The sequence below is a fragment of the Aspergillus tubingensis genome (assembly GCF_013340325.1).
Source record: "Aspergillus tubingensis WU-2223L DNA, scaffold_1, whole genome shotgun sequence".
NCBI classification, from domain to species: Eukaryota; Fungi; Ascomycota; class Eurotiomycetes; order Eurotiales; family Aspergillaceae; genus Aspergillus; species Aspergillus tubingensis.
This window is the reverse complement of record NW_023336275.1, coordinates 1,227,171-1,249,669: the sequence shown is the minus strand read 5'-3', so window position 1 is coordinate 1,249,669 and position 22,499 is coordinate 1,227,171. Positions and strand designations below refer to the sequence as shown.

General features: G+C 52.0%; 10 protein-coding genes and 1 non-coding gene across 11 annotated transcripts; 4 read left to right on the top strand and 7 right to left on the bottom strand.

The window, feature by feature from the left end:
• Positions 1-690: 690 nt before the first annotated feature.
• Positions 691-2,919, top strand: AtWU_00421 (putative heat shock trehalose synthase; the record flags this gene model as incomplete). The annotated part of the gene is made up of 6 exons (XM_035495537.1): positions 691-747; positions 804-1,210; positions 1,254-1,529; positions 1,586-2,050; positions 2,100-2,209; positions 2,261-2,919. 6 exons carry the CDS (start codon positions 691-693, stop codon positions 2,917-2,919), a joined length of 1,974 nt encoding a protein of 657 aa, XP_035351430.1.
• A 465-nt stretch (positions 2,920-3,384) lies between these two features.
• AtWU_t15 lies at positions 3,385-3,457 on the bottom strand. The gene has a single exon. It is a non-coding gene; the product is annotated as a tRNA-Lys (tRNA).
• Positions 3,458-4,905: 1,448 nt separating this feature from the next.
• AtWU_00420 (ATP-dependent 6-phosphofructokinase) lies at positions 4,906-7,359 on the top strand (the record flags this gene model as incomplete). Its single annotated transcript, XM_035495536.1, has 3 exons — positions 4,906-5,646; positions 5,703-6,164; positions 6,211-7,359. The coding sequence occupies 3 exons, from the start codon at positions 4,906-4,908 to the stop codon at positions 7,357-7,359; spliced, it is 2,352 nt and encodes a 783-aa protein (XP_035351429.1).
• Positions 7,360-7,484: 125 nt separating this feature from the next.
• Positions 7,485-8,795, bottom strand: AtWU_00419 (NAD(P)/FAD-dependent oxidoreductase; the record flags this gene model as incomplete). Its single annotated transcript, XM_035495535.1, has 1 exon — positions 7,485-8,795. The coding sequence occupies one exon, from the start codon at positions 8,793-8,795 to the stop codon at positions 7,485-7,487; it is 1,311 nt and encodes a 436-aa protein (XP_035351428.1).
• A 296-nt stretch (positions 8,796-9,091) lies between these two features.
• On the bottom strand, positions 9,092-10,689 carry isn1 (IMP 5'-nucleotidase ISN1; the record flags this gene model as incomplete). The annotated part of the gene is made up of 8 exons (XM_035495534.1): positions 9,092-9,172; positions 9,225-9,364; positions 9,421-10,215; positions 10,269-10,416; positions 10,469-10,483; positions 10,538-10,558; positions 10,602-10,612; positions 10,665-10,689. 8 exons carry the CDS (start codon positions 10,687-10,689, stop codon positions 9,092-9,094), a joined length of 1,236 nt encoding a protein of 411 aa, XP_035351427.1.
• A 421-nt stretch (positions 10,690-11,110) lies between these two features.
• AtWU_00417 (putative MFS quinate transporter) lies at positions 11,111-12,920 on the bottom strand (the record flags this gene model as incomplete). The annotated part of the gene is made up of 4 exons (XM_035495533.1): positions 11,111-12,172; positions 12,221-12,349; positions 12,398-12,593; positions 12,646-12,920. The coding sequence occupies 4 exons, from the start codon at positions 12,918-12,920 to the stop codon at positions 11,111-11,113; spliced, it is 1,662 nt and encodes a 553-aa protein (XP_035351426.1).
• A 144-nt stretch (positions 12,921-13,064) lies between these two features.
• On the bottom strand, positions 13,065-13,601 carry AtWU_00416 (uncharacterized protein; the record flags this gene model as incomplete). The annotated part of the gene is made up of 1 exon (XM_035495532.1): positions 13,065-13,601. The coding sequence occupies one exon, from the start codon at positions 13,599-13,601 to the stop codon at positions 13,065-13,067; it is 537 nt and encodes a 178-aa protein (XP_035351425.1).
• Positions 13,602-14,252: 651 nt separating this feature from the next.
• On the top strand, positions 14,253-16,122 carry AtWU_00415 (MFS transporter; the record flags this gene model as incomplete). Its single annotated transcript, XM_035495531.1, has 4 exons — positions 14,253-14,591; positions 14,636-15,001; positions 15,050-16,006; positions 16,069-16,122. The coding sequence occupies 4 exons, from the start codon at positions 14,253-14,255 to the stop codon at positions 16,120-16,122; spliced, it is 1,716 nt and encodes a 571-aa protein (XP_035351424.1).
• A 1,089-nt stretch (positions 16,123-17,211) lies between these two features.
• On the bottom strand, positions 17,212-18,320 carry AtWU_00414 (carbon-nitrogen hydrolase family protein; the record flags this gene model as incomplete). The annotated part of the gene is made up of 3 exons (XM_035495530.1): positions 17,212-17,591; positions 17,649-18,088; positions 18,154-18,320. 3 exons carry the CDS (start codon positions 18,318-18,320, stop codon positions 17,212-17,214), a joined length of 987 nt encoding a protein of 328 aa, XP_035351423.1.
• A 791-nt stretch (positions 18,321-19,111) lies between these two features.
• On the top strand, positions 19,112-20,208 carry AtWU_00413 (short-chain dehydrogenases/reductase; the record flags this gene model as incomplete). Its single annotated transcript, XM_035495529.1, has 3 exons — positions 19,112-19,187; positions 19,235-19,513; positions 19,568-20,208. The coding sequence occupies 3 exons, from the start codon at positions 19,112-19,114 to the stop codon at positions 20,206-20,208; spliced, it is 996 nt and encodes a 331-aa protein (XP_035351422.1).
• A 260-nt stretch (positions 20,209-20,468) lies between these two features.
• Positions 20,469-22,171, bottom strand: AtWU_00412 (MFS sugar transporter; the record flags this gene model as incomplete). The annotated part of the gene is made up of 4 exons (XM_035495528.1): positions 20,469-21,038; positions 21,089-21,650; positions 21,715-22,017; positions 22,098-22,171. 4 exons carry the CDS (start codon positions 22,169-22,171, stop codon positions 20,469-20,471), a joined length of 1,509 nt encoding a protein of 502 aa, XP_035351421.1.
• Positions 22,172-22,499: the final 328 nt, after the last annotated feature.

Genomic DNA, 22,499 nt, shown 5'->3' with positions numbered 1-22,499 from the left:
GCCAGTGACTAAAAGAACAGGCACACTGACTAGTAATAAAGTTTGTAATTTGCCTCGAGGCCATCTGGAGATTCAGGCCATTCGTAGCTGCCCTGGGAAAGGCCTGCTCATTTCTCCGTGGGCTTGTTGATTTTTGGATATAGCTCATCCTAATGTCGAGTAATTATAACGGACTGCTACAACCATATTCACTCACTAGTGTGAAGAATGATTCTCTCGCTACATGAAAGTATAGATCTAAGTAGCATACTTCGTTCCATCATCAGCTTCTTGATAGTTGCAAGGAATGTATGAAGGCCCTACTCGGCCGAACCAACACCTACCTTCCGAGTTGATGCCGTCGTCGGCCGGATAATACGCGACTGTTGCTTCTAAGCGAGATGCCTGGCTATGCTGTACTCCTGGATCATACGGTCGCCATCGTCTAGTTGTAGCAATAGTGTTGGTGAATGTCATTTCTGCGTCAGGGCGAGAGGGGGCGTCTTTGTTCCTCTGGGACGCCGAAAGTTTCCCCGCTCCAGGCCCGGCGTTCGGCAACAACAGCCCATGTAGGGTTGTACGGAAAGCAATCCGGAAGGCAAAAGTACGTATAGTAGAGGGTATATGAGCGTTATAATCTGTTGATCTACATGGTGAGTATGATCGGTCATGATAAAATTGATCAATATAGGGTTCTAATTATCATAAGACATGAGTTCCATTAGCTCACATTTCGACGCAGAGTCCTGGTCAGGAAGACCACTAAATGTGTGATGATCCACCACTTTAGGGACATACCACCGAGATACTGACACAATGTCTAGGTTATATACGCTGGAATTACAGAGCTTATTAGCGACAATTCCAGCGGAAGAGTTGCAATTGCTATCCGAAATCTGACAGATCTGGTCGACTTCCTCGTGTGTAATTGGCACGCTCCGCGTCCAAATGTTTCAGACTACCCAACCGACACCATAATCGCGGAGCTGGAAATATACAGAGAAAAGCACGCTGAAAAGATAGTCAGCGCTGCTCTGCACCAATCCCTTGTCTATAGATGTCCGTCACTATGCTCGCGACTCTGGAGCGAACTCGACATTGTCCCGTTGGTTTTGGACCATAAGGACCGTGAAAGACAACATAATGACCGGGGCGAGCTGGCGACGTTTGCCGGGTGGCATAAAAAGGAGCTCGACGAGCGAGCCGATTCAATGGTGCGGAAGTGCATTCGGTTAGTATGCCTTGGTGGTAGTTGCTAATGCTGACTTGTGTAGTTCTTTTGGTATTGGCCATGTGCTGCACAATCATATAAATTTTGATGGTTCAGTGGATGTCGATAGAGGTTACCATGTACATCTTGCTAGTGCGGAAGACTACGAGAAAACAGTCGATCCTGCCACATGGTCTTTGGCTCAATATTTTGCCCAGGATCTGAGGGAAAGGGAGGTGAAGGTCGCTTTCTTCAGTATGACCTGTCAAGGCAAGCCTGATGTTCCGACCAGACATGCCTTGTCAAGGTTTACCGAGAGCGTTGGGGTTCATGTTAAATGGTATGACTCTTATATCCTGGAGCCGGTTAGTTGTGATTCTTACATCGTTCTTACAGGTTTGTGCCGAAGCCACGTCCAGGAATGATTCCCCTCATTCGAAAGATGCAGGACACCTTGGAAGGACTAGGTGATCCCCTGTCAGATATCACCATCAACGATGAGCTACTTATCCTCGACTTTGCATACTCCAATGCCAGGAGATACTGGCTGTGCGAGAATGGGCCCCTCAGGCCTCGTGCGGAGGGAGGCGTCGACGTAGTGATTATTGACAGTGCACCGCTCTTAACATTGGCTCTCCTGTCCAAGCAACAAGATCCTGGGCGGCCAGTCATTTTTGAGAGCAGTCTCCAGCCCCAGGGAGAGTCACTGAATGATCCCAATAGTCCGCAGTCCCGAGCATGGGACTTCATCCGAACACGGCTAACCCACGTGGACTTGGTGGTGTCGCTACTCCCTAAGGAACTTGCGCCGCGTATAATGCCGGAGGAGAATGTTGGTTATATGTCGTTCTCTATTGACCAGTACTGTTCCCACCCGTCTATGCCTTGCAGGCATGCTGATGCAGTATAGACTCGATGGTCAAAACAAGCCCCTAACTGATTGGGACGTCGGCTTCTACGGTCGTGAGTTCAGCTCGTTATGCCGAACGCTTCAGATGACCATCATACGCTATCCAGAGGGTAAGATCCCTAAGCCCAGCCTCTCAGCCATACTAAGCAGTCTGCACATAGAACAATACATTCTCCACCTATCCCAATTCCGACCCGGAGATGGAACACTCTGCCTTCTCCAGGCATACCGCAAGTTCTGCGACATCTACACCAAAGAGCATCCAAGCCGCCAAGTCCCCAAGCTCCTAATCTGCCACCGCGGCCCATTCCGAACCCCCGAAAGTACCGTTTTCTACGACGCAGCAATGTCCCAAATTGACAATAGCGAGACTCTATCTGCATCTGTCTGCATCATCCCCATCGGAGCCGTCGATCAAATGTGGAACACCCTACTCACGAATGCAAGAGCACTCGTTCAGCTATCCACTTTGCATGGGGTCCCTGAGTTGCTTCTTGCAGCTATTCAGAAGGGGACGCCTGTCGTTGCTGTTCGGGAAGCCGAGCTGTTTCCTTTTGTGCATGAATCGGAGAATGCTATTTTGGTCGACAAGGGGGATGAGGAGGGAATTGCTCGGTGTATTTTGAGGATTTTTAGTGTTGATAGGGTGTCTCGGGGGAAGGCAGGAGCGGGGTTTAGGAGGCTGTCTGATGCGAATACTACGGTTGGGAATGCGGTTGGTTGGTTGTATTTGGCGTCGAAGCTGTCGAAGGGGGTGAAGTTTGAGCCGAGGGGGGGAGATATAAATAAGTTGGCAATGGAGGAGGCGGGGTGTATGTAGTTAATTACCAAGAGGATATAAGTGGGATTAAAATACTGTGTGATGGCTGTTGAATGTATGAATATCCCGGTGTTAAGATTGATTATATATTTATCAGGTAGTAGTTAGTTCAATACCATCACGTCCTGTATGGTTCAGTACCACCACGGCATTTACTAACGGGTTACTTATCATGGCAGACTTATTATGCGTCAGAACATCCGACGATGACCACTATCATATATAGAAACAGAGTGTCTAAGCTTTACCTCACCTGTAAGTGTGAATAATTAAAAAAGTAAGTAAATTGTATTTCCTTCCTACAGAGCACTTTTGGAGTAGACGGTAAGCGACATCTCTGATTGGCCAATATCACGGGTGGACCCGGTGGATCCACCACAACTTCGGATCCAGAAAAAAAAATAGTATGCTTCCCCATCACGAACCACACCGTGAGAGGTAAAAACCTTCAAAAGCAAAAAGTAAAGCCCAACGCGGGGCTCGAACCCGCAGCCTTGAGATTAAGAGTCTCACGCTCTACCGATTGAGCTAGCCGGGCTTGCTCGTTGAGGAATGCTTGGTCAAGAAGGTATAAGAGGGGGATGGGAAGGTTGTGTGGTTCGTGCGATGCCAGAGGAAATGTTCACATGATAGCAAGAGGGACATGGGGTTGCAGAAAAGGTGTGGGTATCTGATGTTAGAGAGAATGTTAGTAGACATATCTGAATTGCGTGTCTTTGTCTCCGAGCACTGATGGCAGGTTAGCGTGGACGAGTGTCAGCTAGCAGGGTGTTTGCCTAGTACTGGCGAAGGCTTTGTGTCTGGTGTGGTGTATATGGTGGTGCCATGGATCTTGTGATAGTCCACACTTTCATTGATCCTGAAAAATTTTGCTGAAAGATGGTTTGGTTATACTGCGAGGCTGTTTAGACAGGGGTAGAGATAGACCGCGCCACTTGCTGTGTACGAATCGTGTCACTAGTGTTGCACCACGGTCTCGGCGGGATAGTGCCACTGTCGAGTGTGTTGCAGCATCCAGCCTATGAATCATCGTGCCCCGGGTTCGAAGGTACAGGCGATAGATAAGAAACAGTACACAGTATATGATTGCACTCAGTACTCTGTAGAGCGGCACTCTGTAGCTGGAGGTGACTATGTTGTCATATCTCCACCGCCAAACCGGGCATTGGGGGTGGACCACAGGGGTCCGGCAGTGGAAGTACTTCAGCGTAACATCATGCTTGAGTAAATGTCCAGATAGCATGCACCCATCCCTTTGCAGGGGTAGTGAGGTGATAGGAAAGAAGCAGAAGGAGTCTTTATCATGCCACCTGTCTCCTTAACAATACCCAGGTAAGTATTGTATAGCTGGTAGCATCGTTCAATCAGCGACGAGGGATTAGGGGCGTGTCTGCCTGAATGGGACTAGCGTGTATAGCTATCACGTGCAGTACGGGCCCTAACCCATATATCACGTGAATTGTCCCGCACTAGTCCCGATCCAGCAGAGGCGGTGACATCAGGTGTGGTTTTGCAGACCGAAAGAGGAAATGGCCGGAGGAAGAACATTCCTTGCTATTAAATATTATTATTACTGGAGTAGCATCTGCCCATTGCAGCGTGCAGCAAGGTCACCCGGCCGATCAGCATTCGACAAGCATCTAGCCCATTCACCTGCAGACCAGGGAATTTTCCTCCCCCGTGGTGGGCAGTCAGTTTACTTTAGTTACAAAAGGAACAAATAATAAAGGTATTTGTATAGCGGGGCAGTGACGGCCGGAGTCAGTGACGTACTGGTTGCCCACACCCGCTTTTTCTCACCGGCACCTGCGCTGCTCTTCTCCCCCACCCTTTCAAACACAAGTTAGTTATCTCTTTGCCTCTCCTCTTCTCTCCATTACTCCATTCTTTCTTCTCCAGCTTTTGTTTTCTAAAAACCTTCTTGTTCAGCTGTTGCTCTTCCCGAACAATTGCTGAACACCCTCCCCCACATAATCCCATCGCACGATGGCTCCCACCCAAGCTCCCGTGCAACCGCCCAAGAGACGCCGTATCGGTGTCTTGACCTCTGGTGGCGATGCTCCCGGTATGAACGGTGTCGTCCGGGCTGTCGTCCGGATGGCCATCCACTCCGATTGTGAGGCCTTCGCCGTCTACGAAGGTTACGAGGGTCTCGTCAATGGCGGCGACATGATCCGTCAGCTTCACTGGGAGGATGTCCGCGGCTGGTTGTCCCGCGGTGGTACCTTGATCGGTTCCGCCCGCTGCATGACCTTCCGTGAGCGCCCCGGTCGTCTGCGCGCTGCCAAGAACATGGTCCTCCGTGGCATTGATGCCCTCGTCGTCTGTGGTGGTGATGGCAGTTTGACTGGTGCCGACCTATTCCGTTCCGAGTGGCCCGGTCTGTTGAAGGAATTGGTCGAGACGGGCGAATTGACCGAAGAGCAGGTCAAGCCATACCAGATTCTGAACATCGTCGGGTTGGTGGGTTCGATCGATAACGACATGTCCGGTACCGACGCTACCATCGGTTGTTACTCCTCCCTCACTCGCATTTGTGACGCCGTCGACGATGTCTTCGATACTGCCTTTTCCCACCAGCGTGGATTCGTCATTGAGGTCATGGGTCGTCACTGCGGTTGGCTGGCCTTGATGTCCGCTATCAGTACCGGTGCCGACTGGCTGTTCGTGCCTGAAATGCCGCCCAAGGACGGATGGGAGGATGACATGTGTGCTATCATCACCAAGGTGGGTTGATCAGAGACTCGTGAAGAGCTCTCAGAGACATCGCTAACTCCCTGCAGAACAGAAAGGAGCGTGGAAAGCGCAGGACGATCGTTATCGTGGCCGAAGGTGCCCAGGATCGCCATCTCAACAAGATTTCGAGCTCGAAGATTAAGGATATTCTGACGGAGCGGTTGAACCTGGATACTCGTGTGACTGTGTTGGGTCACACTCAGAGAGGTGGTGCTGCCTGTGCCTACGACCGCTGGCTGTCCACGTTGCAGGGTGTTGAGGCTGTCCGCGCGGTGCTGGACATGCAGCCCGGGGCCCCGTCCCCGGTCATCACCATCCGCGAGAACAAGATCCTGCGCATGCCGTTGATGGACGCCGTGCAGCACACCAAGACGGTCACCAAGCACATCCAGAACAAGGAGTTCGCCGAAGCTATGGCCCTCCGTGATTCGGAATTCAAGGAGTACCACTATTCATACATTAACACCTCTACGCCCGACCACCCGAAGCTGCTCCTCCCAGAGAACAAGGTATGTCACATTGGAAATCGTTGGGTACTGAGCTAACAGCTCGCAGAGAATGCGCATCGGTATTATCCACGTTGGCGCCCCCGCCGGTGGTATGAACCAGGCTACCCGCGCGGCCGTTGCCTACTGCCTGACTCGCGGCCACACCCCCCTGGCTATTCACAACGGTTTCCCCGGTCTGTGCCGGCACTATGACGACACTCCGATCTGCTCCGTGCGCGAGGTGGCGTGGCAGGAATCGGACAGCTGGGTCAACGAGGGTGGTTCGGATATCGGTACCAACCGTGGTCTGCCCGGCGATGACCTCGCGACGACAGCCAAGAGCTTCAAGAAGTTTGGCTTTGACGCGCTGTTCGTGGTGGGTGGATTTGAGGCATTCACCGCCGTCAGCCAGCTTCGTCAGGCGCGCAAGAAGTACCCCGAGTTCAAGATCCCCATGACCGTGCTGCCGGCAACTATTTCCAACAACGTGCCGGGCACAGAATACTCGCTGGGTAGCGACACCTGCCTTAACACACTCATCGACTTCTGCGATGCCATCCGCCAGTCGGCCTCGTCTTCTCGTCGCCGTGTGTTCGTCATCGAGACGCAGGGTGGCAAATCGGGTTACATCGCCACGACGGCTGGTCTGTCCGTGGGCGCGGTGGCCGTGTACATTCCCGAGGAGGGCATCGACATTAAAATGCTGGCCCGCGACATTGACTTCCTGCGTGACAACTTTGCGCGCGACAAGGGAGCGAACCGCGCGGGTAAGATCATCCTGCGCAACGAGTGCGCGTCCAGCACCTACACGACGCAGGTGGTGGCCGACATGATCAAGGAGGAGGCCAAGGGACGCTTCGAGAGCCGTGCGGCGGTGCCGGGACACTTCCAGCAGGGTGGCAAGCCGTCGCCGATGGACCGTATCCGGGCGCTGCGGATGGCCACCAAGTGTATGCTGCACCTGGAGAGCTATGCAGGCAAGTCTGCGGACGAGATCGCTGCCGATGAGTTGTCTGCATCGGTCATTGGCATCAAGGGCTCGCAGGTGTTGTTCTCGCCGATGGGCGGAGCGAACGGACTGGAAGCGACCGAGACGGATTGGGCTCGCCGCCGGCCCAAGACGGAGTTCTGGCTGGAGCTGCAGGACACGGTGAACATTCTGTCTGGCCGGGCGAGTGTGAACAATGCGACGTGGAGTTGCTACGAGAATGTTTAGCGCAGAAAGCAGCGATAAACGCCTAGACATAGAGTCAGGCTATGATGATGAAAGGTTATGAGCATACCGAATTAAGTACAATACAAAGTAACATTTGAATGATAGCAGTACACAGTAAAGGTAGTCTATTTAAACACATACCCCTTAGCCTTCCAAATAAAATAATCCCTCCCCTTGGCCAACCACACCATAAAACTGACCAACACCCACCCAAACGCCTGCCCCGTACCGCCAGAAGTTCCCACAGGAACCACCATCATCACATCATTACCTTCATCATATGTCTTCCTCCCACCACCACCACATCTCCACCATCCCCTCCCCTTACCCCCCTTCCCAACACCATTAATATTACCAATATCATCTACCAAATTCCCCACCACCACCCCAGCCATCTCATCCGCCTTAAACGACAGCTTCTGCGTATGAGTGGTTATATCCCCCGCCGCATACACCCCCTCCACCCCCTCCACCTTTAATTCCGAATCAACCCTCACCCAACCCCGTTCATCGAGTACTTCGCGGGGTATATAAGAACTATTAGGCAGGACTCCGATAGTCGGGATGTAGATATCTGTCTCGAGCGTCTCCCCGTTATTAAGCTTGAGTTCATAACCCCCCTGTTCTTTAGAGGAAACAGAAATGACCTTCCGATCTGTTAGAACGCGCACGCCTTTGTTAGTGAGGAGGGATGTGGCTGTCTCGCTGGCGGAGGGTTTTAGGGTCGGGAGAATGCGTGGGGTGGAGGAGATGAGGGTTATTTCTTTCCTCGATTCTCCTTCGGAAGAAGAGGAGGGAGAAGAGGGGGTGATGAGATCACCCAATTCTCCTGCTATTTCGACACCAATAGGGCCAGCCCCGATGACGGTGATTCTTTTTGCGGAGGAGATGGTGGTCTGGGCGGATTTAATCGCCTCCGTGATGGTGGTGGTAGAAGTGGGGGATAGTTTGAATGGGTATATTTCCTTCTCCCCATCCTCACCAGGGAATAATGTTTCCGTTGACGAAGCAGAGGGCGTACTCCCCGATGCGAGAACGAGGTAATCATATTTGATTTCTCTCAGTGTCTTAGTACTCTCAGTGTCGGTTACTTCCTCAACATTTAGTACCTTATTCTCGAAATCAAGAGAGGTTGCTCTCCCTAGGATGAATTCGAAGACATCCGGAGAATACTTTGCGAATCCATCGGCGATCGGGATGAGGTATTGTGACTCTGTGAAGGCAGTTGGTTTGGTGAGGATGCGCGGGGCCGCGATGGCCCAGTAGAAGCTTGGGGTGGGGTTGATGAGGAGGATTTTTATTTTTGGGCCCTTGTTCTTGGTGGTATTGTTGGGTGTGGTGAAGTGCGAGAGGAGGGAGTGGGCGGTGGTGAGGCCGGTGATGGAGGCGCCGATTATGGGGATTGTTATTGTTGATGTAGTTTCGGGATTGGTCATTGTGGGTTGTGGTATACCGGATTAATTACTTAGGTAGTTGGTGTGGTGGTATGTGATGAAAGGGAAGGATGTAAATAAATACTTGGGATTAAAGTAGATTCAAGTAGTAGTGGCTACTGCTAGTGAATTCTTATACTTTGAGAGTTTGTCAGACATTCCCGCTGCTTGATAAGCGCCCGGGCGATCTGCACAACTCAACTAACTATTGGTATGGTGCCGATGGAGCAGTAAGATTAACTACTATTTTCTTACTCTCACATAATCTTAAGTAACTACTAAATTATTAAATACCCTGGTTATATCCCTTGCAGCTCGTCCAGGAGCTGCACTGTCTCGGCGGGACTTGCGATCCACGCTGTCGTCGATGCCAGTCGGGCCTGTTATTATTAGCATCCAGCATAGTATTCAAATTATAAGGAATAGGGATACCTTGAAATCATTCGCTCCCGCCGACAAGAACTGATCGCCAACATGCAGTGTCCGCGCCGGCTCAATCCCCCCAAAGTAGCGCTGACATGCGCGCACACCCCATGACTTGTCACCAATATCCACAAACACATCATTGCCGCCTAAATAGGCATCAGTATAACCATTACCTACATTAAAGTAGAGGGGGAAAGTATACCGTTAAAAGCACAAAAGGGCAATCTAGCCCCCACCTCCGACCGCTCGACGGTATTCTGCACCACCAACACCGTCTCCTCCAACTGCTCGCGACTAATCCTCCCTCTCTCCGTGGGATACACTCCGACCGCGCGATCTTTGCGCAACACCGCGACCGGCAGATTGAGATTACTCGCGCACGCGCGCAACGATGACTCGGCAATATCCAACAACTGCGTGATATCCCCCTCCTGCCACGTCTTCATCTCCTCCAATAGCCACTCTTCACGGGGCACATAACTCAACTTCGAGGGGGAGGCATGGTCATACCGGAAGAGGAAGTTGCTCTCTCCGCCCATGACGACCAGTCCGGCGCGCTGGGCATCTGTCATCTCGGTTGACTCGTACATCGCATCGAGCAACCCCTTGAGTCGCTCGTAGTACTTTGCGGCGTCGGTGTAGCCCGCTGCCGTGACGATGCCGACTTTCTGTCCTTGCAGGAGGAGTCGCATAATGCGCAGAATCACGGGGTTGTCGTCCGTGAGACAGGCGCCGTCGTCGTAGAGAGTGACATCTCCGTCGAAGGTGACGAGGTCGACGCCGGTGGTGCGGGCCAGGCCGAGAAGTTGGGCTGAGTTGAGGATGAGACGGATGTCGTTGAAAGAAGGGGCCACAAAGCGTCGGCGGCTGATGAAGCGTTGGGCGTCTTGGTGGCGGAAGGCGTCGACCAGGTATAAGGGGGTGAAGAAGGTGCCTACGGTGGGGACTAGGAGTTTGAGTTTGGATTTCCCCGGGGCGTCGTCTTCTTGGTGGGTTACTGTATTTGTCAGTTGCGATTGTCCATGTATTAAGAGAGAATGGGAAAGCTACTGTGGTCGCGGATGAGCATCTCCACGTCGCGGAAGATCTCCGCATAGCGTTGGTGCGTGTCGGCCGCTACGGCGATCAGGTTCTCACTGTGTTCCTTGTAGACGGCGGTGGGCTGCGAGTGCAGCACGAAGGGGACGGCCAGGAGGCCCTACATTGTTTAGTATTGAGGTATTTGAATTAATGGTTGGCAGGAGTCGTACTTTAATCCATTCAATCTGGGAACTTGTTAGTCATGTCCTATGCTAATAGGAACAGGGAATGGGAAGTACCAATTGGTCTCGACGGTGAGACTGAGCAAGTTAGCATGAACTGGCAGCAGAGATGACTGCCTACCTTGAGAGCATCTGCGAGGTTAATTAGATGAGCCAATGGAAAATAAAAGGACCATCAACTTACATTCAACACGATAGCGGGTAGTCATCGTGAGGGGAAGCTATGTGGAAGCTGTCCTTTGGGATCGGCGGTGAGGGAGTCAATGGCACAACCACGAACGAGGGGGGATCGACAAGATATTTAACGACTGTCAATGAATGAATGAGAATGGAACAGAGTAAACAAGAAAGGAAAAAAACCATGCAAGGAGGGAGGAGAAGGAGCTGAACAGTTGAGATAGGGATGACACAGTGCTTGTCATCTGACCGGGCTAGCGGGGCTGCCAGCCAATCATAGATAACATCGGAGCTCTCCGACACGCCAGTTGGCGGGCTGAGATGCACATGGGGATGCACAAGCGGTCAGCTATTGCTTTCATTACAGGGTATCCATCTGGTCAATGTGCTTCGTCAATTGCATTTAATTCATATAGATCAAGGTCCTAAGCTAAGTAACATATCAAGCAACAGTTACACCCGCTCGCGATGCTCCGCCCCTCCAAATCCATCCTCCACCTGCTGCTGTTTATCCGCCACCACCTGGTCCTGCTGGTCGGCATCACGGTTGCCATGCCGTCCGATTTGATACCACGGCAGTGCGAACAACCGGTCCATACTCTCCAAGCTTCGTCCTGCTGTCTCAGGCACACTGAACCACACCCACAGTCCACCCAGCACCGTCACTGCTGAGAAGAACCAGAACGTGCCCTTGGGGGTGATGCCACCCTCCGCAGTACCCAGCAACATGTTTGGTACCGCCCGGGAATTACCATACTGATTGACAAAGTGCAGGGTCATAGCAGCAGAGGTAGCCAAAGCGCGGATACGTAGCGGGAACAGCTCCGCTGTCAGCAGGTACTGCATGGAGTTCCAGCCCAATGCCCAGCCTACACCGGAGATGTAGATCATAGCAATGGCTCCGCGACTACTGCCCCTCTTTGACTCGGGCAGGACAAAGTCATCGACGATGCCCATTTCCGGCACAGCAGTAAGGAAGCTAGCGACGTAGATCATGGAAATAGCCTGCAACGTGATACCTAGGAGTAGGGCGCGTTTGCGGCCAATTACATCCACCAGGAACAGAGCGCAGATTACCGCCGCGGTCAGCTTGACGATACCGAACACTGCTGTCACTAGGAGTGACTCGTTGGATCCTGTGATGCCAAGGAGACTGAACAGATCCGGCGCGTACAGCGTGATGGATCCCGCTCCGGACCATTGGGAGAGTAGCTGCGCCATGGCGGCGAGGTACAGTCGGTACAGGTTGCTAGGGACCATGATGGCCTCCTTGACAATACCTAACCAGCCAGCACCCATTGTAGCCTCCATCTCCGCTTGATGGGCATTCTGGATACCTGTAAACTCCTCCACAACGTATTCATGGTCCGGAGGAAGGTTGCGGAGACGGGCAAGGTTCTTCAACGCTTCTTCGGGCTTGCCTTTCTTAACGAGGAAGCGAGGCGATTCATATTGCACGAAGGAGAGGAGGAAGATGAGACCGGCGAACATGATGTGAAGACTAGTTGGAACTTCCTACGTAGGGTCAGTAACCTGCTATGGATAAGGTGAATGATGTCTTACCCATCGCTTGTGGGTGTGGTCGCCCATATGCAATTGGCAGCCATAGTTGGTGAAGTAGGCGAGCACAATGCCCAGGTAGACAAAGCCGGTAAAGACACAAGTACAGAGACCGCGGACGGATGCAGGGGCCTATTACTGGTCAACTCAGTTCGACAGGGAATAAGATGTGTCACTCACGATCTCAGCCAGATAGACAGGTCCTACGACTACAGTCTGGCCCACCCCCAGTCCGGCTACGAAGCGACCGGCGTAGACAGCACCCAAGCTACCGTTGGCACCAACACCCATGAAGATGGCAATTCCCAGAATCCAAAGGACACATAGCTGGCGAGTTGCCCACAGCCGTCCAATACGGTCGCACACAAGGAATGCACTAGAACAATGTCAGCAGACAGACTTGAAGGGTCATCTTTGTGAAGGCGTACAAGAGTGCTCCTCCCACAGAGCCAATCTGCACCATAGCAGACACATTCGCCTTGATGTTGGTCTGTTCCACCTCACTGTACGAATCCAGATGAATAGTGCGCTGAAAGTCCTTGGAGTTGAAAGCACCCGAGATCAACCCCTCATCGACACCACGGGCAGCGCCCATGAGACCAAAGGAGAGCACGGCAAACCATAGTCTCCAGTTGAAGACCTCCTTGGGGTCAGCGAGGTTGCGCAAACGAAAAATGTTAACTGGTTTCTTGGAACCCGCCATGATTGTACACAGTCAACTGGAGAAAGGTTGGACGAGCCACAACGGATTTTTGAACCAGCTGGCCTCTGCAAGGGAGGAGGGGCATTTATAGCAGTCACCCCCATCAGAACTACGTCGGTTACCGACAGCCAGTCGGAACGGCACCTATTCATGGTGAGGTAGGACAAACCAGCCGGGGAGGGAATTCACTACGACAAATGTGATCATGCGGGGGAATCGGGGAGAGAGCAGCCAATGGATCGCGCAGGGAACGATATCCACCAGGGAGACATCCCACGTTGGCATCCGACTTGTCGCGACGAGCTTATCACCGCTTGACATGCTGGACAGCTTGGCGAGTTGGAAAGCAACAAAGATCCGAAAACGCGCTGGGTTTGTTGTGGGACGGAGCGCCTTGGCTGCGGGGGACAATCCGGGGATCGAGCCTCTTCGTGTCACCCCCAAGACCCGGTCCTGAGAGTCATGGTGGGACAGACCGACAATCTGGGGACGAGGCTCGGTCAACTTCCGCTCAGGACTAACGGAAGCAGGCCGTCGAGATGCGAGTGAAAGGCTTCGGGGTAGGCTTGGCAGGCGGGAGACCGGAGATGGAACCAGTGCTGGCAGGCACGGGATATGGCTTCCTGGGGAAATGAGATGAATGTTCGATGGGAGCCACGCGGCGTGAGATTTTGGGGTCATGCGGGGGGTTCAGCCAAGGGGGTCCCTCGCGCAGGGTCTAATCAACACTAATAGGGCACTAAGAAAGCAAACATGATGGTGGTTGGCCCATCCTGCTGGTCGGTCAAAGCCGATGGGTGGGGGATACATGACGTTGCTGGGCACGATCGATCAGCTGTCTCTCAATCCGGGGTGCAGCGCCAATTGCCTCGGTCGCGAGGAGTTTTTGGTAAAAGATCGACGGGTTCCAGAGCTGTGATTTAGTAATGAGATATCTCTTACTCTCCCACTGGCACTGGGATTCCAGCCTAACCTAACCCTACCCCACCTGCGGGTGAGACCCGTGGGATCAGCATCATAATATTTTCTCCGTCCACATTCTACCATCATGAGAATGATAACATGGGAATTTGACAAGTAATTGATGATTGTTATTCAGATAGTGAAAAGTTCCAGACCTATCTGGTTGATCTGAGTTTGCGATTGCAGCATCCAGACCAGAATTGAGTCTGGCTGACTACAGGTGGCGAGGTGTGATCATGGCTACATCATACATCTGGCTTGCTTGATTCAGGAACCAAACCAGTTACCGAGCAGGGTTCACACCTATATAACTCATCCCGGTAGATCATAGCTCTGTAAAGTCCGTCGATAGAAAATAGTATAGGTAGAATGTCCTGCCTCATCCAAGATTCCATCCTCGGCCAATTTATCCGCCTGGTTTCGCGCGGCCGATACTTCCGGTTCGAGGAGCAAAAAGACCCCTCGCTATGGCAGCAGTACGTCAACCTCAACAAATCGGGCCGCATGGCTTACGCTGGTCGTCCCGATGCCGATGAAGAACTGCCTGAGCGTTTCAGCGCTGCCGACACCGAGTCCATGACAAGGGTGCCCTCCACGGCATGGTCGCATAATGGCCGTCGGTATCAAGGCATCACTGGGGCCGTCATCGACCCAGAGAAGGGACGCGACGTGACTATCGTCGACTGGTGGAGTGATCGTGATCCGGAGGTAGGCATATACTGTTCTATGCTGAGCGAAAGCTAACTCATCAGAACCCCCAACACTGGCCGCTATGGAAGAAAGTCGTGGTGACCTTTGAAATCTGCCTCCTCACCTTCAGCGTGTACATCGGCAGCGCCATCTACAGCGCCGGTATCGAGTCAGTTATGTCCGAGTTCCAGATCAGTCAAGTAGCGGCTACTCTAGGACTGACTCTGTTCGTGGCTGGCTATGGACTGGGTCCGCTGTTATGGTCACCCATGAGCGAGGTGCCCCAGATCGGGCGCAACTCCGTCTACATCGCGACACTGATTGTGTTTGTAGCCCTGCAAGTCCCAGTCGCATTGGCCGGAAACCTGGGCACACTACTAGCCTTTCGCTTTCTGACTGGCTTCTTTGGCTCGCCTGCTCTCGCAACTGTACCCCTCTCCTCCCCCTCATTCCTTGTCCTGCACTAACAGCACCAGGGCGGCGCCACCCTCTCAGACATGTTCGCCCCCCGCAAACGCGCCTACGGCATCGGCATCTGGGGCATCAGCGCCATCTGCGGCCCCGTGCTCGGTCCCCTAGTCGGCGGATTCGCCGCCCAAGCCAAAGGCTGGCGCTGGACGATCTGGGAACTAATGTGGCTATCAGGATTCACACTAGTCGTACTAATCATCTTCCTTCCAGAGACATCCTCGAGCAACATCCTGTACCGACGCGCCCGCCGACTCCGCAAACTGACCAACCGGCCCAACCTGCGCAGCGAGCCCGAACTGGCCAGTGAACATCTCACAGCGCGCGAACTCGCCATGATGACGCTCGTCCGGCCCTTCACACTCAACTTCACCGAACCAATGGTCTTCCTACTCAACCTATACATCGCCTTAATCTACGGTCTACTCTACGTATGGTTCGAATCCTTCGCCATCGTCTTCGCAGGCATCTACGGCTTCAACCTTGGCCAGCAAGGTTTAGCCTACATCGGCATCCTAACCGGCGCTCTGATAACAATCCCCCCATATTACTGGTGGATGCACAAATACCTCGAACCTAAATTCGACCCCGAAACAGGCAACGTTCCCCCGGAGGCGCGTCTCCCGCCCGCTATTGTAGGCGGGTTCTTCATCCCTATCTGTCTTTTTTGGTTCGGATGGAGTGCCCGACCCTCTATTCATTGGATCATGCCGATTGTGGGCAGTGGATTCTTCTCCGTCGGTGCGTTCTTGCTTTTCAACCCCGTGCTGAATTATCTCTCCGATGCATATCCGGAGTATGCGGCTAGTGTGCTTGCCGGGAATGATTTGTTTCGGAGTGCGTTTGGTGCTGGGTTTCCGCTGTTCGCGACGGCGATGTATAAGAATCTGGGGGTAGATTGGGCGAGCTCGACGTTGGCGTTTTTGGGCTGTGCATTCATTCCAATTCCGGTTGTGTTGATGAAGGTGAGTTTTCTTTTCCTTTCAAGGGGAAGTGCGGGAATCGGGCTAATTGATGTGGTGTGTAGTACGGGGAGACGTTGAGGAAGAGGTATAGCAGGCACGCGCGGAAGGATATATAGGTTAGTTGATTTCCTTAGACTGGGGTCCTAGTGCTGGGGTAGAGGAATAGATGGAATTACTGGTTGTTTGGTCTACGTAGCACTGTTAACATATAGTGGGAAATGTACTATCTGTATTATTAGATAATAAAGCAATCTGGTTCAATCCGACCGTATAAATGATACCAACCAGCGAGTCAGCTTGCATGATTCTTGATACTTCCGAGGTCTTTTCCACTCAATTTGCTGGAAGCACCACACATATATCGGGGTTGTCGTGTTCACTGTATAGTGGTTCGTATGCGGGATGTTGTCGCTGGCCAGCGTCGCTCGGTGGCATTCTGAAGCGTCAGTACAGAAGGTTATTGATGGATGTGAGACCTCAGCGGCAGGTTGGAGGTATGCAAGAGCTTTAAGAAGAGACTAGCAAGGCTGAGAGCCTTATCAGTGCACTGCAAGGCTATAGACCTAAATTGCAGAGCCGTATCATCTACTCAACGAATCAGAGATGTTCCATCGGATGCCGGTCAGTACTAGCCTTTTCCAACAGAAAGCAAGTACATTTTGCTGTGGCTGAGGCTGGTGCGCACGGCCCAAAGAATTTATGTAGTAGTTATGACCGCGAAGTTTCATTGGATTAAATCCGGTCCTTCCGAATTGTAAGCAGCTATCTAGCTACCCAGTAAGCATGGGCTCACCACTTACGTGCTAATCTTTCCCCATGTAACTGATATCGTTAGACCAGTCACCATAGGACATAGGATGGTAGCCTTGAGAGGGAATTAAAAAATATGAAAGATTACCCATAGTAAGCATCACACCCCAGTGACCAGTAACTACTACTATTCAGAGGACAGGGATTCCGGTAGACCTAGGAAACAGCCAAGCAGAAGTGGCTGTTAGGAACGGTGCAAGTTTCCCATATTGAGTTTCAGCATTTAATTCTTATATTCGATGCGTGCGAAATGTGAACTTTCGCTATTTATAGGTGCAGAGCGTATATCAAGGGTGTGTTTCCGGCTCTCTCCCGGCTACTCAGGATTCCGCTGTCAAGCAGTGCAGAGAATCAGGACATCCTGAGCTTCAGAGATATCTCGACACTTATATTCTCTATAAATCCTGCTGCTCCGCTTCTCCTGCGACAGTCGCTGCATTTTCCCTAACGTGGCGCTTGACACTGCCCTCCACACCCAGCCACAGAAGGTCCGGTCGGCTATAGTGTCCACAGACATCTACAAAGGCTTTGGAGTGGTAAATCTGATCCAAGTCGAGGTCGGCGTAAATAATGCCCTCTTCTGTGCTGGGAATGGGCTGCGATAATTGGCGGCCGTCAGGCCCGAAGATGGCGGAGCAGCCTCCGCCAGGGGTGCTCATCAGAGCACCACCATGTGTTGCCATTCGGTCAACACCCGACTGGCCTATCACTGTCGTGGTATGAAGGACAAAAGACTGGCTTTCGATAGCATATGTCCTCGCAATGGAAATGGTACCTGAAAGGAGACTTGTTAGCATTCCATCTGTGTACCTCGTCCAGTTGGAATCCATACCCTCGCTGGACATCGAAAACAAGGAACCGTCTTCGCTGTGAGGGAACAGAGGCGGCCATGCGGCAACATGGAATTGTTCCCTCTGGGCATAAGTGTGGTACTTGAGCAAAGGCTGGATGTGCTCCCAGCAGGAAAGAGCACCGACGCGACCGACCGACGTGTCAACTACACTCTGCAGACAGTCTCCAAATGAGTCCCCAAAAATGGTCCGCTCCATGTGAGTGGGCTTGATTTTCTTGCGGGTGGTGAGGATCTTTCCATCACTTCCAATAATAGCCTGCGAGATATACAGGGAGTTATGCAAGTTCTCGGAAAAGCCCAGAACAACGACGATTTCATTCTCCGCTGCGCATTGTTGGATGCTGGCCATCTGCGGGGAGTCTATTTTCAGGGAGTTTTGTATATAAGTAGATGACAGACGCATGTCAACAGGCCGTGTCCTTTGCAGACCGATAATCATTTGTCAGTCTGTATGATTCGTGCCACATGGTGCAGTTGTACCCACCAGATCCAGGCAGGATATCCCGGGATCCAACACTCGGGGAAAGTAACCAACTGAGCGCCATTCGCAGCTGCTTCCGCAATAAGGTTACACGTCTTATTCACGGTCGCTTCCAAGTCTAGCCAGACAGGCTCTGCCTGGGTAACTGCGACGCGTACTTGAGAAGACATAGCGGGGTTGTGGGAACTCGGAATGTTTGAAACTGAGGAGGATGTCCGGGATTTGCATGCAGGGAGCTCTCGGGATTTATATGCCATGTACACTCGCACCTCGGCCGATTGTACGGACTACCCCTCATGCCAAGCCGACTTATCGTATGATAATGAGGTTGATAAACTACCATTTTCAGCTGAATTTGATGCTGTTGTGACACCCGTGTACAGACATGCTCACGATTAAGGTTACTTGGCAACCAATGCACAACATCATGGTGTGGCCCATATTCATCTTAATGGTGGTTGTAGTTGTTGCTAGACCATGTTGCTTGGTCCATTGTAATAATGGTGATGAAATGCCATCCATCCCTTGCATTGTGGTGGACAATTAAGGCGCCGATAACGGATGTTCGGCATGTTTCTTGACGGAAAATATATTGAGCTGATACTAGGCGTTGACCTAACCGCGTGGATCTGCGTAAACTCGTCGAATGACTAACGCCAGTCCAAGTCAATAGCAGAGATATTATTCGGACATATAATTCATGTGCAATACCCAAGACCATCAGGAAACTGATGAGGCAGTTGAGGTAGGGTAGTGGCTGACTTCAGCCATCTGCCGGATCTGGTCAGCCGGGCCGTGGCTGACGTTAGCCACATCTATCTCCCACCCAGCTATTTAACGCGACAAAGTCAACTGAATTGATGGCTTGAAAAACCATCCCAACCAGATTATTCAATAGCAAAGCATCCCTTTCATCAATAATAATCCATTCTTCGACACAACCCGACAAATCACTGAGAACATGGTTGCCATTTCAGAGGTCCGCGGGCAGCTACCCAATATCAAGAACCTGGGTTCGGGTCTGGTTGCTGTGTTCGGTATGTGCATGACCTTGCTATCTTAGACGCCAACTAACAATAAGTAGTGGGTGGAACTAGCGGAATCGGTCTATCGACAGCGAGGGAATTCACTCGTTATGCGACAGCTCCCCACATCTACCTGATTGGACGCAACGAAGCGCAGGCATCGGAGATCATCTCAGAACTCCGTGCCGTCAACCAATCCGCAACAGTTGACTTCATCAAGAGTGACATCTCTCTACTAAAGAACGTCGACACAACATGTCGCGAGATCGCTCAAAAAGAGTCAAAAGTAAACCTTCTCTTCCTGAGCGCGGGTATCTTGACCACTCAGGGAAGGACTGGTGAGTACTTACCCCCTTTCACCCATCCCTTCACACCAACTCAACATGAAATAGAAACCTCCGAAGGCCTTGACCGCAAACTCAGCCTCCACTACTACGCCCGGATGCGCTTCGCCGACAACCTCCTCCCACTCCTAGACCAGGCCGCCTCATCAGACCGCCTAGCCCGCGTAGTCTCCGTCTTCAGCCCAGGAAACGAGGGCAAACTCATCGAAGATGATCTCGACCTCCAGCGCAACTACAGTCTCTCGAATGCAGCCGCTCATGGCTGCACCATGACATCTCTCTACATGGCGCAACTTGCCGCGGCACATCCAAACATTAGTTGGGTTCATAGCCGTCCTGGTGCCGTGAATACGAACGTCACGCGAGATTTCAACCCGCTTATCAGGGGACTCACCAGTGCTCTTTTTGTGTTGACGCCTCTTTTATCGTCGATCGGGCTCATTTCTGTCAAGGAGTCTGGAGAGAGGCATGCGTATGCGGCTACGAGTCCATTGTTCGCGCCACGGGTGAAGGGGGTGGATACTGTGGGTACTGATGGCGCGAAGGGAAGTGGTGCGTATCGGGTTGATTATGATAGTTCTATTGTTAAGGCGAAGTCTGAGTTGGTTAAAGGGTATCTGGGTAGTGGAGTGGGTAAGAAAGTGTGGGAGCATACGAGGGATATGTATGCGAAAGCTACTGGGAATTAGTGACTGCGTATATGTACTATATGAAATGATGTAATAATAATTAGTGAATTATGATGGAAGAGTTGTTTTGGATTGATGAGGATGAAGCATGATGGCCAGGTCACAGGACAAAGGTGAAGTACTAGCATCATAACCCTTCGATATTCATGATCAGACAATAATGGAGACAGCATTGTCTCTAGACCAAACTCTATCATTTTATTGACATATCTATCATCTATCATCACTCATTACAACTAACCCCACTCCACCCAACGAATCTATGAATCCTCCTTCCCCCTAACAAAACACCTCTCCACCTCCTCCAACGACCGTCCCTTCGTCTCCGGCATATAAAACCCACAAACAACAATCGTCAGCGCCGTACACCCTCCAAACAGAAAGTACGCCGCACAACTACTCCTCGCCAAAAGCACGGGAGTAATAAGCGCAACAAAGAAATTCGACACCCAGTTACTCCCATGCGCCAGACACGTCGCACTCGCTCTCGTCCGCTGGGGCTGGATCTCCGCCGCGTAGACCTTGCAACTCACACCCCACGAGACACTATAGATAGCGGCGAAGAGATAGATCGCAACGATAACTACCCAGCGACCTGCGCCAGTGGAATGGTGAACGGCATCGGCAGCGTACAACGACCCGATCACGAACATGGTGATGGTGAGTCCCAGACCACCGAGGATGACGTTGGCGCGCCGGCTCCAGGAGTCAGCATAGATGAGGCCCGGGATTGTCACTACGAAGATGACGAGGCCGGAGATGCCGGAGGCGAGGAAGCTAGCTTGCGAGGAAGTCATGCCGGCTTGTTCGAAAAGCATGGGGGCGTACTTCTGCATGTTAATTGATGATCAAGATAGTTAACAGGAAGTGTGGAACGTACATATAACACCCCATCAATTCCAGCCATCTGCTGCATGCCCATGAGAAACAACCCCAGGAGCGTGCGATTACGCACATCGGGCTTAAATGCATCGAAGAGCGAGGCCTCTTCTATTCCTTTACCCTTCGTCCCACGGGTAGATACGCGACTATGGCGCGAAACCACCTGGTCGAGGGTATTCGGCGCAAGGACACTCCCCGTCGGGGCGAGCGGATGCGTCAACGCCTCTTCATGAACGTCGACTTCCTCTTCCTCTTCGAGGAGTTCCTCGCGATCGGCCTCGCTTACTTGCAGATACTCCCAAGCGCGAGTGGCGTCGTCGACGCGATTATGGAGTGTAAGCCATCGCGGAGAATCGATTAGCCATAAGAGCGCAGCGACACTGAAGACGATGGAAATGCAGGCCAGAACGGTGAACGGTGTTCGCCACGCCATGGATGAAGGTATCTTCTCGCAGCCGTAGCAGGTGAAGAAGCCGACTACGAGGCCCATTGTCACGAGGAGTTGAGGGCCGGTGGTTAGTGGGCCTCGTTGACTTGGTGGGGAGATTTCGCAGATGTATCTTTCGTTGCTTATTAGATTTTTGGTTTGGTAGGTAGCAGAGTAGGATGGGGTGAGCGACATACACTACCAGGGTCCCCAGGTATAGACCCTCGCCGAGACCCTCGACGACGCGGCCAACGATGAACATGGCTAGATGCACTGCACCAGCTTCAAAGGCACATCCGATGCCGAAAATAAGGGCACCGATTGCGATGCTCTTCGGTCGTCCAATCCAGTCGGCTAGCTTTCCTCCGAAGAATGAGGAGAAAGCAGCGGGGATCAGGATAGAGGAGACTACTAGACCATGGACGATGGATGAGAAGGAGCCGAATTTCTGCTTGAATTGGTCCATTACCACCACGGAGCCAATGATGCCGGTGTCCATCCTGCATAGTTGTTTTATGGTTAGCGAACTTGTGATAACGTTGCAAAGCTATATTTTGCGACAAGCGCAAGATGTACACACCCGAAAAGAAAGCCCCCCATGGAGCATAGAATACTAGCCCAGACATAGCGAGATAGCCCTGGTATCAGCGCCATGTTTATCTGAAGGCCGAGGGGAGTTATATTAGGACTCCAGAAGTATGTATTGACTAGAAGATTATTTTTCAGATCCTACTCCCTCCTTTATATCATCTTCGTGGGCCCTAAAAATCTGTAGGCGTCGTGATCTACAAAGGCAGTAAGCACGATAAAACCGCGATAGGCGAGAATCGGCGGCTCGGAAAGATTACTCTCGGGAAGATTTCCTCGTTGTTAATTGCATGGATCCACTTCCATCGGGTATTATCTATCTGCCCTGTGAGTTGAGGGGCGCGGGAAGAAGCGTAGTGGAGTGAATAGAAACTGGGTCTAGACTTGTCTCGGG